The sequence below is a fragment of the Martes martes genome, assembly GCF_963455335.1.
Source record: "Martes martes genome assembly, chromosome: 13".
Classification (NCBI taxonomy): domain Eukaryota; kingdom Metazoa; phylum Chordata; class Mammalia; order Carnivora; family Mustelidae; genus Martes; species Martes martes.
Window position 1 is genome coordinate 61,561,881 of NC_137901.1, and position 18,234 is coordinate 61,580,114.

Genomic DNA, 18,234 nt, shown 5'->3' on the forward strand with positions numbered 1-18,234 from the left:
AACTCAAATGGTGGACAGTCAGGAAAAGTAAATTTTAGTCTCAGGATTATTAGTGACTTCTAACAAACCAAATTTTAACCCTACTAGAAAATATGCCCTGTGTAACATGAAAAGTAAATTGTTTCAGAAGCATTTCATATAAGATGTTAAAACAAAGGCATAGTCTCAAGTGGTAAAAAAAAAAAAAAAAAAGAAACAAGAAATTTGTTAATATTTTAGCATTTAATATCTGCAAAAATGTGAATAAGCAAGCTAAAACATGGAAATGGTGTTTAGACTTGAAACGTGCTGTCAATCTGAAATCATGGCTTCAACTGTGTATCAGGAGACCAAACCATTCTGCCTGATCAAGAGTGTGTGTGGCAGAGCAACAGCGGGCCCCTTGGCTGCTCTGCCCTGCCCCTCCCCCGAAAAAAGCATTAACTTATAAAGTGTTCCAACATAATGATTAGATGTATCAAATGCAAACATTTTTTTTCTTTTAAATTATTCTCTAAATTTGGCCGAACTAAATATTTAGTACAAAAATCCTGCCCAACAGCAGTGATTCCCTACCAGAATGCTTCTGGAAGTCCCTCGGACATTCTCCTGCCTTATCACATTGCTCAAAACAATGATAGGTCTAGAAAGAGGCCATCCTGTCTTCTGAATAGCAACTCAAGAGTTAGAACTGAAGTAAAAGCAGTTAGAGCAAAAGAAACAGACACATACATCCTTAAACACACAATCATGGCAACTCACATCTGACAATGGCTGAATTTCATTCCAAGCAGATAATTTAATGACAGTTTTGCTATTAAAAAAATTCAAGTAAAATGCTCAGGCATATTTCAATATAAGGGAAAAAGATATTTCAGGATAAGGGAAAAAGCAGCTACAATTTTTTACTGCACAATGAAATCAACATTAACTCTGAAACAGACACTGAGAGTGTTGGCCTGTGGAGACAAAGGCCTGCCACATGGCAGGAGTGAGTCAGCTCTGGAACAACCTGATAGCACCTTCCATCCTCTCACACCTGCATCTGATCGAGAACCGCAAACCTGAGTCATGGCTTAAGGATATTTGATTTCACCAATAAACTTAAGGTATAATATTATTCTCACATGTCCTCTGAAAAATAGTTGGAGAGAACACAAATGATTCAAAGTAGAGATTTATGTTTTAGGTGAAAAAGTACCATAGATATATGTATTTGCTTTAAAAAAAAACTGATTTTGACAAGCTTTGGGTAAAAATAAATTTTTAAAGGGTCAATTTTTCACTTACATGTAACCAATACATCTTATTTACAGATATATGACTCAATTTTTATTTAACTTCCTTCATATAAAATGTGTATTTTAACTGGTAGGTAACTATTATATATGGTTTTTACAGAAACACTAAATATCCTCTTGTTCACTGGCAGTTGTGATGATAATATTGGTCTCCACATTAAGAAATGAATAGAGTTAAAAGCTCAACGAATAACATAAAGATGTAAACCCAGTGTTAACACCCTGCCTAGGGGCACATCAGTTATTCAAGGAGTCAACTGCTCCATCTGCTGCAACAAAACACAAAGCAAGTATGATTCTGAAGACCCTGAAAAAAGAACTCTGACTTACGAAGACACGAACCACTGCTTGATGCTGTTACTGGTGTTAAATTCTTATACTGGGTTCCTTTTTCTTTTCAAAAAGCACTGATTTTTCTAGTAATATTCAACTTTAAAAAGGTATCTTAGGTCTTTAACCCTCAGAGAACTGGTGTATTTAGGCAACTAACAAAAAAACAAAAACAAAAAAAAACCCTCCTAATCAGGAGCATGTATGTATCTTTGTCCATAGTTTCCAAAGGGTTAAAGTGCAGAAATTGTCTATCACCTGTTATATAAGGCACCCTATTCCACTTTTTTCTTAAAAGAAACTTTTCCTTTGGTTTCCTGTAATTTTTCAGTGAGTCTATCCTTTGTTTCTTCCATTTTCTCTGTGAGAAGCTCCTTGGTCTCTTCCATCCTGTCTTGCAGATATTCCTTGACAGGAGGCGGTGTCGACATGTAGCCCCGACTACGCAAATACTTCACAGTGAACGAGGTTCCGCCCAAAGTCACGGTATATCGGGCAGGTGTTGCAATCTGAGGAGAAAAGCAAACACAGGCGGATCAACAGCTGATCATGCCTATCGTCTTAGCAAAAACAATCTGAAATTTAAATTTTTAGTAATAACCAAACAGTATAAATTACTTTACTGCTTCACCAGGCTAATATAGTTACAGCCTATATGGTTTTCCCTCCTAGCAAAGGATCTTCTTCTGTAAACGCATTTTACAAACACCTGTCACTTGGACACTGAGCCAAGGATTACAGGATATTCCCAGTAGAGGCACTGAAGTGCTAGTGAACCTTGGAGAAATGAGAAAGATGGCTCGGGGCCAACAACAAACACACATACGTTTCTTGTCCTTATAAACCCTGCTAACCTGTGGATACCGCACATGTAGAACTAAATCGGAACCAAAGCACTTCAAATGGTGAGAGGCAAACATGGGCCAAATGTTTATTTCTTTACTGAATTTAGTTTAGTTTCACTTCCAAATCCCTTTGACTTTTCCAGGCCTTATGCTACCTTCTCATTACAACCCACCCTGGGTCTGGACTTCCAACTGGGAACTTCCATGAGGCAAAAGAAAGAAAGAAAGAAAGACAGAAAGAAAGAAAATCAATCAATCAATCAATCAATCAGTGCAGGAATGTACAGGTTTAACTTTGACCATAGATTTAAGGACCACAGGTGAATACTAGATGAACTGGTCCAAGAGCAACACTGCAACTGTATCACATTCTGATAGCTTCTTTGTTAAAATGCAGTACCAAAACTCTTTGAAAGAGCCGCCTATGCTCTCCATCTCCACCTTCCCTCCTCATTTTCTCTTAATTTACTCTAAGCCTTCACGCCCACCTCTCATCAGTCACTGAAGAGGCCTGTGAGCCATCAGAACTATGGATACAGCTACCCCCTCTACTCCTTGGAGTCTGTCCTGCCTGGCTGCCACGCCCCCCACTGCCCTGGTTTCCTTCCACTTCAGAGGCTGCCCCTTTACAGTCCTTCCTCCCCATTCTTCTTCCTGTTGCCTACCTCTGAACACTGTGGGGCAGTATTGAGCCCCTGTACTCCTTCTCCTCCTACCTCATCCCCTTGATGGTCTTATCCAATTTGAAGTCTGTATTGCCACCTGTACATTAATGATTCTTAGATTTCCAGACTGAGCCTTTTCCCTAAATTCCAGTATATACAACACCCAATTTATTTACACTTGCATGTCTAATAGGAGCTCAAAATGTCATCTGTTCAAAACTGATCTCATGATGTTCAATGGTCCCACCCCAATCCTGCTCCTCTCAAAGCTGTCTGCATCTCAGGAAATGGCAACTCTATTTTTCATTTACTTATCAGAGCATGGGGGGGGGGGCAAAGGGAGAGGGAGAATCCTAGGCAGACTTCCTGATGAACAGGGAGCTCCACATGGGACCTGATTTCATGAACCTGAGATCATGACCTAAACTGAAATCAGGAGTAAGACACTTAATGGGCTGAGCCACCAGGACACCCCCACTGCACAAGCAGAGAACCTGACGTGGGGCTTGATCCCATGATCCGAGATCATGACCTGAGCTGAAACCAAGAGTTGGAAGCTCAATGACTGAGCTACCCAGGTGCCCTGCAACTCTATTCTTAAGTAGCTCAAGCCAAAAACATACACAATAGCTTCAACTCCTTTCTCTTGCATAATTTATATTTAATCCATTAAAAAAGTCCATCAGCTCCATCTTCAAAACACATCCAGAAGCCACCTACATCTTACGGGCTCTCCTGCTACCATCTGGGTCCTCCCACTACCAACTCTTACCCATACCATTGCAGTAACCCCTCCTGCTCAATCTCTGGGCTTCTTACCCTTGCTGAGCTACATATATGGACTGTTCTCAACATAGCAGCCAAAATGATTTTGTTAAAACACAAGTCAGATACTCAAAACTGCCCAGTGACTTTCCATCTCTTCTGAGTAAAAGCCAGAGTGTTCATAATGGCCCGTAAAGCCACCATCATCTGGCTGCTCTATTACCTCTTGGCATTCACTCATCCCAGCCACACCGGCGTCCTCCCTGCTCCCTCCAATACTCCAGGAACCCTGCGGCCTTAGGACACTATACTCCCATTTCCCCTCCTTGACCTTGAATGCTCTTCTTGCATACAACTGCCTGAACTCCCTCCCTTCTGGAAACCCTCCCTCTGGAAAAAAAAAATAATAATAAGAAAAAAAATGCTCCAACACTTGCTGGTTTCTTCTTTCTTCTTAGCACTTAACATCACCTAAACTCCATGGTGGGTGGGTGGGTGGGGGTGTGTGTGTGTGTGTTTTAAAGATTTTATTTATTTATTTGAGAGACAGACAGTGAAAGAGAGCATGAGAGAGGAGAAGCAGACTCCCCGTGGAGCTGGGAGCCTGATGCGGGACTTGATCCTCGTACTCCGGGATCATGACCTGAGCCGAAGGCAGTTGCTTAACCAACTGAGCCACCCAGGTGCCCCCCCCCCAACCTTTTTTTAAGATTTTATTTATTTATTTGACAGAGATCACAAGTAGGCAGAGAGGTAGGCAGAGGGAGAGGGAGAAGTAAGCTCCCTGCTGAGCAGAGAGCCCGATGTGGGGCTCGATCCCAGGACCCTGAGATCATGATCTGAGCTGAAGGCAGAGGCTTTAACCCACTGAGCCACCCAGGCACCCCGGTGTGTGTGTTTTAACTTTCCTTCTTTATCTAACTGCCTCCCACTACTGGACTGTAAGTTCCATGAGGGCATGTGTTTTGTACCATTTTATTTAATTACAGTATTCCCAGTACCTAGAATGGCACTTGGCACAGAATAGGAGTTCAACAAATTTTTGTCAATTCAAACAAAGGTACACTTCCAGGACAGTGCTAGGGGGCTGAGGACTGTGTGCTAGTCAGTGTCACAAGGTCACACTCCCGGTGGTTTTTCCGCTCTTCGCCATACCTCTTTTTGAAGCTTTGCCTTATTGAAGCAATAAATCTCAAGTGTTTGTTGCTCCACCTGAGAAACCATGGGTGACAGAAAATACCCAGGAGAATCCCCTGCATATTTCCCACCTCACAGAGGAACAGTGAGTGGGAAGGAACACTGCTGACACTAACCTACCTACGTGTACAGGTACACTGTTTCAATTCCCACCTAAGAAACATGCACTGAACATTGATGCACCTATAAAGCACAGTATCAGGTGCAGTGAAAACACAGAGAAAGAGAACATGACCTCGAATTCCTAAACACTTAAAATCCACTAAAGAAACCAAATGTTAAAAAAACAAAAAAGCCCTGCAAAACTAACCCCAGACCATGACATGAACTATAAGAGCTACATACACGTTATGGGAGCACAGGATAAGGAGTGATTATAATTAAGGAAATGGCTTAAATCATCATGATACCTTGACTTATTAAGGTAAATTACACCCACTATAACTAGAAACTTGATAATTGGTAAGTTTATTAAGTTTTAATGTTGAAAACTCAGCACTTAGGCTTTAGCCCTCTAGTCAGAATCAAAATAAAAATAAATATGGAAAATAAAAATAAAAATGGAAATCTCCCAAGATTTCTGAGGATTTTAATGAGGATGACAGAATAAAATGTTACCTGTACTACTATAAAACCATACTTCTAAGTATTTTTATTACAACAAAAGTAAAATAAAATAAAATCTAGTTTCCAAACGTTTTCTGTTTTCTTTCTTAGGATGAAGATATATAGAACTTAATAATTATTTGTCAACTGAGAAAAATAAGATTAATATAGCTAAAATCCACAATTTATAGTGAATCTCCTCACTATAAAGAAAGACCCATAGATGTAGAAACTGCTTATAAAGATGTTGGTGTCTCAACTCCAGAGAACAGCTATAGTGGACAAACTTCTAAAATGAAACCTATGTAACTACTGAGTCTAGAGTTTATCCCATAAAACAATTTGAACTAAGCTTTACTATTTGACTTACCAAGTAGATGAACTAGTATAAACAGTAAAATAAATGCTAAATATAACCAACAATCATGGATCTCTGAATAAGGGAAATTAAGATACCATAAGTGGGAGAAATGTCAAAAAGATGACTTACGGAAATTTGGAAGTCTCACATTTGTCTCATCACAGCAAGTTAGGAATGATCTACCTATTTTCAAGTCACTTCTTTCTAAACCATCATTTTAGTTATTCTTAAAATTTAAACTTAAAAAAATATAAACTGGGTGTGGTGCATAAACAATGAATTTTGGAACACACACCAAAAAATTAAATTAAATTAAATTAAAAAAATATAAATGTTAACCATTAGACTTTGGTACTTTATGTGGTATTTTAGGTACAAAAAATTACTACTGGGAACTAACACGGAGTTTTATGAGGAACTGAGCCTGTTATTGGTTAAGTGTGAAGAGCAACTCATTTATAACAGTACTTACCTTAAACAAGGCATATGCTGTTAGTGCATTTCCACTCTGGGAATTTTTCAGAATGCTTACTATGCTGTCAGGTAACCCAATGAATTCTAGAAAAGGAACGACATTCACTCCTCTAAGAAAGAAACAAAATGATTTATATATTTATACATCACTCCTCTAAGAAACAAAGAAACATATATACATACACACACACACACATAATTATGTTTGTATACACACAAACTTTAAGGGATAAATATTTTCAAAAAGTCTTCTGAAAACACCAAAACAAATTTTGTTTAAAGGTCACTTATGCATTGTCAAGAACTGTGATTTAACTCTAGAAGAAAAAGAACAGAAACATCAATGTTACACCGTATCTTATTGTTTGCAGCTTCTGCTTTGCTTCTGCACATGGATGTATATCACTAATTACCATATTTATAAAAATAGAAGGATCTAGCAGAGTAAAATTAATAGCTTTAAATGACAAGAAAGAAGGAATGACCAGAATGATTTACTTGGTCTTCATTTCCCCAACCGAACACTACTTCTTCAGAATGCTCCAATTCAAACTTCAAGACCTAAGCTTTTCACCTCTAAAATTACATGTCAAACTATATTGCTATAAAAGCAACATTATAACAGTACTTGTTGTGTTATTATACAAAGAATAAATGATTCTATGGGTTTGATGAAAACTTTAATTATTCTAAATGGATGTCTCTCTCTATTCTATTAGCAGGCTTAGCAGGCAGGTGAAGAAGCAATTACCATAAACTGCAACAAATTTTTGGATGGAGGGAGAGAAGGCAAAGAAAAGTCTCTAATATGAACTGTTAAGCCCTAATTTATTTTTAGTTTCCATGATTATCAACATTTAGCTATACTGGCATGTGCTCTCTCACACTCTCTCCCTTTATCACTGTGTGTTGTCTTATAGACACTAACCCTTCACCCCTCACTCAGAACAATGTTCTTGTTCTGTGCTTTTCCTACATAAAGATAACTATCATATTTGGGAATTTTTAAAAAGATTTATTAAATTTTTAAAAAGGAGGGGATGGAGGAGAGGGGCACAGGGAGATGGAGAAGGTCTTAGCATGAGCCTGAGATCACAACCTGAGCTGAAACCAAGAGTCAGATGCTTAACTGACTGCACCACCCAGGTGCCACCATATTCAGGAAATTTAACATACACAAGAGTATATAGTTAATATATAATATATTATTTAATATTAAAATTTCCTGAATTGTTCATTCCAGTATGTCCCTTGTCACTATCCTGTCATTTCTTTCCGGTCTCCTTTCCTCTAGAAGTGATCCTCAGAACTTTTTTGAGAAGGAGGGTATGACATCTTTGACACTGAGATTTTTGAAGTTTCCAGACCAGTTAGCAAGGGAGAATACCCCTCCATTTGGATTTGTCTGTTTTTTCCCCTCCTGATCAGGTTCAGGTAAACGTTTTTAAACAGGAAAACTGTACAGTTAATTCTGTCTCAGTGTATCACAACAGAAGCCACATGATGTCGGTCTGTCCCATAGCTGGTGTATGTGTGACTCATGGTTAGAAGAGGGTCTACAGGGCATGTCTCTGTATAGGTGCTCCTTCTCTTTGTAATTAAGGAAGGGACTTGCCTAGATCCATTATTATTATGGATAGCTGTATTCTGTATAACATAATAGCTAGTAAATCAATTTATTTTTAGTATTAAAAAAATTCAGTTAATTGGGGACATTGTCCCTCTACGATTTCACTATAACACTCTGAAATCAGGGACTACTCTCAAGAACATATGGCTGATCATCATTAAGGAAAATTACCTGCCATCCACGAAAGGAAAGCAGGTAACTGAAGGATCTTTAAAAAGTTAAAAATGACAAAAATGACTGTAAGTCCAACCTGGTTTCTTCCTTCTCCACCATCAGTTCCTTTTCAAGTCTCTTAGATAACAACAGAATCCCATTAAAGCAAAACTTAGTAGTACTAGGACTTAGCTATTCTATGGGTCTAATCAAGTCACTATGCACCATTAATATCTCACCACGATATGCTAATTATATCTTCTACAACGAATACAATTATAAAATTATTTTATCACTCATTTCCTAGCCCAGTATGTAATTTAAAAGCAATCATGAAGGGGAAACAAAAGACAAACATCTGGCCAAAAATTAGATAAAACTGAGTGATTTAGGAAAAAAAGAACTATCATAAAGATCAAACAATTACCTCAGACACCTTGCACAAGTATCTTTTACAAAATAAATTAGCAAAAAACTGGTTCTAGTTCTTTATTTTAGTGATTTATGTATTTTAGAAAGAGGGGGAGAGGGCACATGAGCATGTGCCAGGAGGGCAGGGGCAGAGGGGAAGAATCTCAAGCAGATTCCCAACTGAGCACGGAGCTGCACGTGGGGCTCGATCTCACAACCCCGAGATCATGACCTGAGCTGAAATCAAGAGTCAGATGCTTAATCAACTGAGCCACCCCAAGTACCCCTGGTTCTATTTATTTCTAAAATACTGATTTGATGATTTGACTATTTTAAACTAATAATAACTTCCATTTCCTTTGGAATTGCTAAATAGGAAACACTAGCGAGGGACTGATTTCAACAGTAATATCCACTTGTCACTTTTTACTCTGAAGCTTCCATGGCCTCACAGAAATCTGTGCTTTACAAATGCCACCTCTGTGACGTTTCAACTGATGCAGAAATACACAAGGAAAAAAGCACATTCACAGTAAGAATACAATGCCGTAAAAATCAGGCAGCATTGTGCCTCAGAATGGATCTGTAACTTTAGAAACCTGAGGCCTAAAACACAAGGCATCTAACTACAGGAACAAAACCATCATCACAAAGCTACAGTTATCAAACAGAGAACTTCTGGTCAGATTTAAGATCTCTACAAGGTTGTGTCAGAGAGAAGGGGCAAAAGGGGCAAAAGGAGCAGAGAGCCCAATGCGGAGCTCGATCCCAGGACCCTGTGATCATGACCTGAGCTGAAGGCAGCCGCTTAACCGACTGAGCCACCCAGGCGCCTCACTAAGGGCAGTTTTGAAGACTTCTATAAATATTATACATGCACAGAACAATGTCATTAATGAAAAAGATAATCCATAAAGTGTACAGATATACGAGGATCTTCTGTAAAGAAAGGGACAATTCTTTTTTATTTTCCCCCAGCAGGGTAAACACTTTAGTTTTTTGTTGCATTTCCTGTGACTGCTGGATCTTCTGTCCCTTCCCCCACATCTACCAAGTACAGATACACATGCTGACAAACAGATGCAAACAAATGGTATGTAATGGGTATACTGTGCGGGAAATGTACAGAGAGGCTCTTTCAGGCCATTACAAATGATAGTCCCCAAATGCCAAGTTATTTATAAAGAGAAAGACACAATTCTTAAAGGATAAGGATATGTAACGAAGAAGGGTATAACTGATTAGGAAGAAAATGGAGAAATAGATGTGAAGAGAATCAGAACAGCATCAACTACACAAGCTAAAAAATCCTTCCAGAACTTTTGTAAAGAAACACTTCTAATCCCCGTGTTTTCCAAGAACAAGTCTTCATTTCATTATCCTTTAATTTAGTAAAAAATAACGTTTTCCCAAGGAGTGAGCCTTACATGCAAAACCAACATATCTTATTAATCTATCAAGCCATTAAATATAACCAAACACCGAAAATCGATGGATTTCTGGAAAGAATAAAATAATTCTAGCCCCATAAGGATTGAGTTTACTAAAACTCAAAGTGGGGTTCACTGTGCCATTTCACTGCGCTCAGGATGGTGAGCTCACTCAGCTCTGTCATGCCCAGGCTAACACAAGAAAAGCCCACAGGGCACATTCAAAGGAATAGGCAGACTTCGGAATGGCCTAATTGCTAGTGGCAGAAACAAACTGGAAATCATTGGGATCTGTTTCAATGCGTACCCTGCTCCTAAAACATTGTAAATAATAAACTTACCTTAAAAGAAAGGAGGCGCATTTAACCAAAAAAGGTGCATTTAGATATTCTGTGTTTTATAATACCTTCACGCTAGGCTCACCAAATTGACTTTTTCTGGAAAGTTTATTTTAGTTGTGATAGGAACACCTAACATGAGATCTATGCTCAAGTTTTTAAGTGTCCAACAAATTAACTTCTGATCAGAACAAAAGACCTTACCTTCACACATTTTCAGCTGTGGGTAACACTAAAACATGAGCCTGCAATTTGTTCATTTTTGTATCTATAACAGATATTAGCCAGGCTTTGGCAAAAAGCATGATACTAATTTCCCACCAAAATCATACATAGGACAAAGTAATAGATATCTTTTTACATTCGTGAACCCTTTAAGAAATACATAATATAGAACTCAAGAGTGCTGCCAAATTTCTGAAATCTCTTATTTTATTTCTGTGCCATGCTAAATGTTGACAGACGAGCACAGTGATGAACAGCAGGGGCTTTGAAATAAGACTCCAAAATATCTGGGGAAAAGCTAAGTTGTTTTGACTTATTCTTCCTTAATCTCATCAATATAATGGGAATAATTACACTACCTACTTCATAGAGTTGTGAGGATTAAATGAGATGGTACAGTTTAAAATTTTCATATAACGCCTGCTATGAATGACAAGCAAATTTAGCTATGAAAATGTCAAAAACAGCTATGAAAAGCAGTCACACTCAACAGTTAAAGACATTAAAGCATTTAAAAAACTATTTAAGGCTTTGATTACTACGATTAAGAAGATTAACATTCTGATCAAGCAGGGAAAGGTGCTCAACCCAAGCAAAAACTTACTTTATGGCTGCATAATAAAATGTTCCAAACCAAACACCAGAAGTTATTAGATGCACTGGAATCAAAACTCTTCCATATTGTCTAAATGTTTTCTTAAATCGTTGATAAAGACTAATAGATTTGTCTTGCAAAGGATCAGGTTCTTCCTTTTTTTCTGAAGGAGTTCCAGGGGATGTGGCACTGGATGACATAACCCTCTTGGATAAAATATCTTGCTCCCACTGTTTATGGCGAAGGACCCCCGGCTGGGGTGGATGAGCAGTGAATGGCTTCCTTTCCTTTGCAACACACGAGACAGCAGATAAATGCAGCCATTGTTTTTGAGGGTCCTGTACCAAAACTACTCTGGATTCAGCTTTATACAAATGTAATGGTCCCTTTATGTTTTGACAGTGTCCAAAAAGACTGGCTTTATGTGGTTCCATGCATGTCCTATGTGCCAGTCGGAATACAGACATTGGTACATTCCATTGCATTTTGAAGAACAGTGATTGATGGATATCAGCTTCTACAGAGACTAGATTAAAAAAAAAATAGATTATACCAATTTCCATTTTAAATCAATCCACTTGAAAAATAAATCATTAACTATTAGGAAGTAAAGGACAGACATTGCCATCAAATCTATAGAAATTAATATTAAGGTGTACAGTTTAAACATACCACAATTTTAAAATGTTACTAAAATATATTTAAATATGATATAGTAAACTAGTCCAACAGATATCACTAAGGGTACTATTTTGAGGGTATTTTATTGCTACAAAAGGGATGTTTGTAGGGCTTCTATTATTCTACAAGAAAGCCGTGGAGCATAATGGAAAAACAGTAAGATCTAGAAGCAAAAAAACCTGGGCCCTCATATAACTGACTTTAAACTTCAAGCCCAAGTTTACTAGTAAAATGAGGATTACTTCACAGGGTTGTTACATAAAACATAAAATTTCTGATGTAGACGTGCTTTGTAAACTAACAAGCATCAACTAAGTTATTATTACAACTGTTAAGTTCTGGTAAGTAGTTGACACAAGTACCTTTTTTTCTATAATGCCTTTTGACTATATTATGTAAAATTATAAATCACATATATTTCTGACTGGTAAGGAGACAAACTTTTTCAGATAGCTAAACTTTTTGTCAAAAGACAGTATAATGTTATTTTAAAAGAATACAAACTTTGGAATAAGACAGACCCAACTGAGATATTATTTTGAGCAAATTACTTAGCTTCTCTAGGCGCAGGTTTCCTCACTACTAAAACAGAATTACGGTATGCATTACTATACAGGAAATCAGTTCCGTTCCCTTAATACCAGGCAGTTCCACCTGACCACAATCTCCACCCCTACCCCATCAGCTACCTTACTGCTTCTCCTACATTGTGAATAGATGTTTTCGTTTATTAAACTGTACACTAGTCAACAGCATATGAGTTAGCACCCCAATAACTTAGCAATCCACTAAATATAGGTACTCCATTTTAATGAATATTTGTTATCTGGGGTACAAAGTTGTCCGTCATTATATAAAAATATCCATTAATGAATTGTCCCCATATAAAATTAATCCTCTGACTCACTCCTCCCTAAATAATAGTTAATATTAGCTCTTATCAGGCTCTCACAGATAATCCAACAACACAATGCAAATAAATTATGAAAAGAAACTGCACATCTTGCAATAATAGGCTCCCAGGAAACCTTTAAGGTGATACTGGAGATTGCTGCAATGAAAAGCAAAGTCAATGACAAGAAACAATTTGAAGAATCAGACTAGTTAACAACCAAAAAGAAAAACAGCAGGAATGATAACAGGTGCTTTAAATAATGACTTACATATTAAACGACTAAGAAAGGCCACAGAGAAAAGTGATTAAGTACTTAATTACTTTTACAAAATTGACTTATTTGTTTTGAAAGTCAAACATTAGGTAAAGGTCATGGTCCTTAGTTACAATCCATGCCTATGCTGTTTATTTCCTACAAATCTATGCTATGTCTATTCCAAGGGGGAAGAAACATCAATTGGTTACTTATTCTAAGAATTAGCTGCATTGGGATTATAACCTAAAATTTGTCCAATACAACATTTGGCTTCATTTTTTACAAAAAATACCTTTCAAGTATTTTACCATGAATCTCTGGTCTCTATTTTAGTTGCATTTATTTTGAGGGTTTTCTCCAGCACCATTATTTTTGAATTATTCCTGTTCATGGCTTTAATGCAGGTGTTTCCTGAACTCAAAAGTCTTTTTTTCTTTTAAACCTATTTCCTTTACAAGGCAGTTTTCCAGGAGGTGAAGTTCCCAGAAGACTTTCAGATAATTAGATTATTATATGTTTGTGTTTGTGAATTAAAGGAAAAAAAATTAAAAAAAAATTTTTTTTTTAAAAGTCTCTTTCCAAGCATCCAGTTTGTGCCCTTTTCCCTGGTTTCCCCAACCAGCCCCTCCCATTAAAAAAAAAATTTATCCTCTCTCACTTCTAATTGACTATTGAAAAAAAATCCTTATTGAAATATTTATTTGAAAACATACATTTCCCTCAATTAAGCTGTAGAATTCAATGACTTATAGTATATTCACAGCTGTAAAACTATCCCCACAGTCTTAGACCATTTTCATCACCAGAAAGAAATCCCATATCCATGAGCAATCACTCATCATTCCGTCCCACTCCCAGCCCCAGGCAACCACTAAACTATTCTGTCTCTCTATATTTATCTATTCTGGATATTTCATTTAAATGGAATCACAGTATGTGGTCTCTTGTGACTGGCTTCTTTCACTTCAAGTAACAGTTTACAAGAGTCACCCCTGTATTACCTCTTGAGCTAATATTTATCTTGGTTTCCTTAGAAACCAATCTCTGGGCTAGTGGTTTCCAAAACTGGCTATGCATCAGAATCATGGCAGGTTGTTTGAAAAATCAGATTCCTGGTCTCCATTCAGACCTAATGAATCAGAATCCTGTACAGCGAGGTCACACCTCTCAATATGAATCTGGGGGTCATTTCTCTAGGCCCAGCAAATGGCTTCAGTGCCAGAGGCAATGTGGTGGCAATGCTGTTATCCACCATCATCACTGTAAGATGTTTTTGAGCTCCTACTATGTAGTAGGTGTTATAAATCTTATGAAGGAGGGACTACTGTCACCATTTCACAGTCGAGGACACTGAAACACAAAGAGGAAATACACTCAACTGGTGAGTGGAGAAGCTGGGATTCAAACCTAGTCACTAAGCTATATGGCCACTTCTGGAAGAAAGAAACTGTGCCAATTTTCAGTAGACTAAGATACATAAGACACATGATAAAAGTGCCCTACAGAAACATAAGGCCTAAGAAATTAACTTGTAACTTCAAGTTAACTTTTAATTTAAAAATAAAAATTAAAACTAATTTTAATGACAACACATGGGCAATGACCAACAATGTTTGACAGTACAACCCAAGACTTCCAAAGGTAATCAATCATAATACTGTTGACATACACAGTAAGATTCATTAGATTTCAGGGAACAAACCCTCAGATGAATTCAAATAAAAGTAAATGGTAAGTACAGACTGATTAGTATCATACATATTCTGGAATGAACAGGCTTCAGGAAAAATAAAACCTAGGCCTCACAGCTAGTATTGTGTATAATGGCTTCAGCTCATTGGCAGCTTCCATTTCTGGATTTTATTAGTCTGCTCATCTTTTCAATTAAAGATAAAAGTTTTTGGTTATTGGTCAATGGTGGAGGTGTCATTCCTCATGAATTCTACTTAGATTGAATTTGTTATAGGCAGGATGAGTAGACCTGAAGAAGGTATGAATGAACAGGCCTCTATTTCTGATATAAATGGAGATCTGGAGTGATGAACAACTTAAACCTCAATTTCTTCCAGTGAAATACAGTAATTTCAGTAACACATCTTTTAAATCGTGAGACGTAGCTTATACCAAAAGTTGCCTGGTATTTTCCTGCCTCGGCAGTTTGAAATTTTCATATGTGTAGATGAGGCAGTGTTCTAAACTGCTTAATGCTTCAGTTATGGAAATAAATGATAAAATGCATTACTAGACTCAAGTGAAGTGACAAGATTACATTGCTTGTTGTGGCTATCCTTTTCCACTTTAGCATTATGTCATAAAGGTCTTTAACAGGGCAAGTGGCTGGCATATGACTAATGGTGCCTAATTCTCAGTATACAAACTCTACCCTGTATGGTTAGGGGCATTACGAATAATTTCTAAGTAAAGCCTGATTCTGTCATGAATAATTTTCACGAGCAAGCAGTAGAATTTAAAAACTGAGAGCCTGGAATCCAAGGTCAGACTGCCAAGTTCACATCCTGAAAATAAACTACGTACCATTTGAACAAATTAATTAGCACCCTGTGTCTTGGTTTCCAGTTTGTAAAACGGGGTTTAATAATAGCACCTACTTCATAAGATTGTTATGAGATTAAACTACCTACATGTAAAATGTTTAGGAAATGAGGAATATGTAGCAAGTGCTCAGAAAATGTTACAAGTTATTATTATTCTAAGGTTGTAAGTAAACAAAGTAGTCTGTTGCCCTTATTCACAATGAAACAGCCTAAAGATCAGTGTCTGAGCTGAAAGGAGATTACAGAGGATAAACACTTGTCTAGGACAGTTCTGACAGAAAACTTGGTAAACTACATGAAACTGTAGTCAATCAATCCAATAATATCCACCCAAGACCAGGCACAAAGAAGGAGTTAACACACATGTGTGAAAGTTAGGAGCTTCTCCACAGCAATTCTGAGGCAAAGAGAAGGTGAAGACATAGTGGTCAAGAGTAAAGGTGTAAGGCTTCCAGTTGTGGAATGAGTATGTCACAGGATTAAGAGGCACAGCATAAGGAATACAGTCAATAATATTGTAGTACTTTGTATGGTGACGGATGATAGCTACACTTGTGTTGAGCCTAGCATAATGCATAAACTTGTCAAACCACTACCTTGTACACCAGAAACGAATGTAGCATTGTGTGTCAACTATACTCAAGTAAAAAAAAAAAAGAAAGAAAGGAAAGAAAAAGTAAAGATACAAGGAAGCGATGGGAACCAAAAGAAGAGAAACCAAGTTAAAGGAATGGCAGAGAGGGAAGAATGCACTGGAAAAAAAGTCAGTGAAAAAGCACAAATGTTAGAATGCTGTTGGAATCCTATAGAAAGTATATCCTAAATTTCCCGTTGTTTTTTTTTTTTTAAGATTTTATTTATTTATTTGACAGAGAGAGCTCACAAGTAGGCAGAGAGACAGACAGAGAGAGGAGGAAGCAGTCTCCCTGCTGAGCAGAGAGCCCGATGCGGGGCTCGATCCCAGGACCCTGGGACCATGACCTGAGCCGAAGGCAGAGGCTTTAACCCACTGAGCCACCCAGGTGCCCCTAAATTTCCAGTTCTATAAGGCAAATGAATGAGTTCATGAAATTCCTAACCTAACCCACACTCCTCAAGATTATATGAACACATTTCTGTTCCTCACAACCTGGATGCCCTGGAAGCCTAAGACATTGAAGCAGCACTAGAAATACAATAGCTGAGTACACAAGGAATAACTAATTTATATGCTATTCTTCTATAAGAAATAAAAATACACTAACTAAAAAGTTAGTTTTTTTTTTTAAAGATTTTATTTATTTATTTGACAGAGATCACAAGTACGCAGAGAAGTGGCAGAGAGAGAGAGAGAGAGAGAGAGGAGGAAGCAGGCTCCCTACTGAGCAGAGAGCCCAATGCGGGGCTTGATCCCAGAACCCTGGGATCATGACCTGAGCTGAAGGCAGAGGCTTTAACCCACTAAGCCACCCAGGTGCCCCCAAAAGTTAGAGAGTTTAAACAACCAATTCCAATAGCGAGATTGAGTCTCTATTGTATGAATCCAAATAACTCTTGTCAAACAAAACCTTATTTGGAAGTTCAATAAAAATAAATAAATAAAAGCAAAGTTGCTCAGGTTATAGCAGGAATGAGAGGAATAAAGTCTTCTGGTTTGTCCTCACCTCCTCCAGTCCATGGGCCACTGTGCCACAGATGTCCTAACTGTGAAAACAAAATCACAAAGTGGAAAATTCTCTGTAAATAATGGTCCTACTTCATACTTCAATTGCCATTTTCCTGTAAGTTACATCACAGGCACTAATTCCTTCTGAAGTCCCTGAGTCCTGCAAGCTAAAGAAGAAACTCCACTGAAAACATAGATATTGGAATCTTCTTTTTTCTTTGCGGACTCTATGTTCCTGGAGAACAAGAAGTTTGTCTTAATTCCCAGCAGTTACAGGGACTAGTGCAAAACCTGGCATCTAGTGGCCAATCTAATTCAGTTCCGTGAATGTCAACAATTTGTCAGTTTTTAAAAGACTCAATTTATCCCTAAAAAATGACTTCTAAAATCAATGTAGCATCTTTCAGCTTGGGAAGTTTTGAGGACTTAAAAATTAACCCTGTCAATTTAAAAAAACTAATTTGTTAGGAGTCTGAATGCGAAAGGTAAACAACATAGAATGTAAGCAGAATGGAAATTCTAAGAATCAAAAAGAAATGCCACAGAACAAAAACACTGTAACAGAAATCAACAATGCCTTTAACGGATTCATAATCCACAGAGCCAAGGAAAGAACAGGTGAGCTTGAAGGGAGGCCAAAAGCAATTTCCTAAACTACAATACAAAGTGGGGGAAAAAAACAACAACAACAAAAAACCAAAGCCTTCTCCCCTGAGGAACACATATAAAAATACCAGAACAAAACACCCAAGCATGTGGGACAACTTCAAAAGGTATAAGATACACATGACAGGAAGGCCAGTAGGAGAATAGAGAAATTCTTTTCTCCCTTTTCAACTAGTTTCCTATCTTATCAACCCTTTGTTTTTAAGTTACTAACTTTTATTTTTTTATACC

General features: G+C 37.5%; 1 protein-coding gene across 2 annotated transcripts in view; it reads right to left on the bottom strand.

The window, feature by feature from the left end:
• Positions 1-758: 758 nt before the first annotated feature.
• The window catches only part of FAM210A (family with sequence similarity 210 member A), a 35,483-nt gene continuing 18,007 nt past the window's right edge, over positions 759-18,234 (bottom strand). For both annotated transcript variants that reach the window (XM_080822027.1, XM_080822028.1), the window contains exons 2-4: positions 11,315-11,831; positions 6,522-6,633; positions 759-2,119 (exon numbers count right to left, since the gene is read on the bottom strand). In XM_080822027.1, the coding sequence (XP_080678153.1) occupies positions 1,886-2,119; positions 6,522-6,633; positions 11,315-11,790 (822 nt within the window). In that variant the 5' untranslated portion in view covers positions 11,791-11,831 and the 3' untranslated portion in view covers positions 759-1,885. The remainder of the gene's footprint in view (positions 2,120-6,521; positions 6,634-11,314; positions 11,832-18,234) is intronic.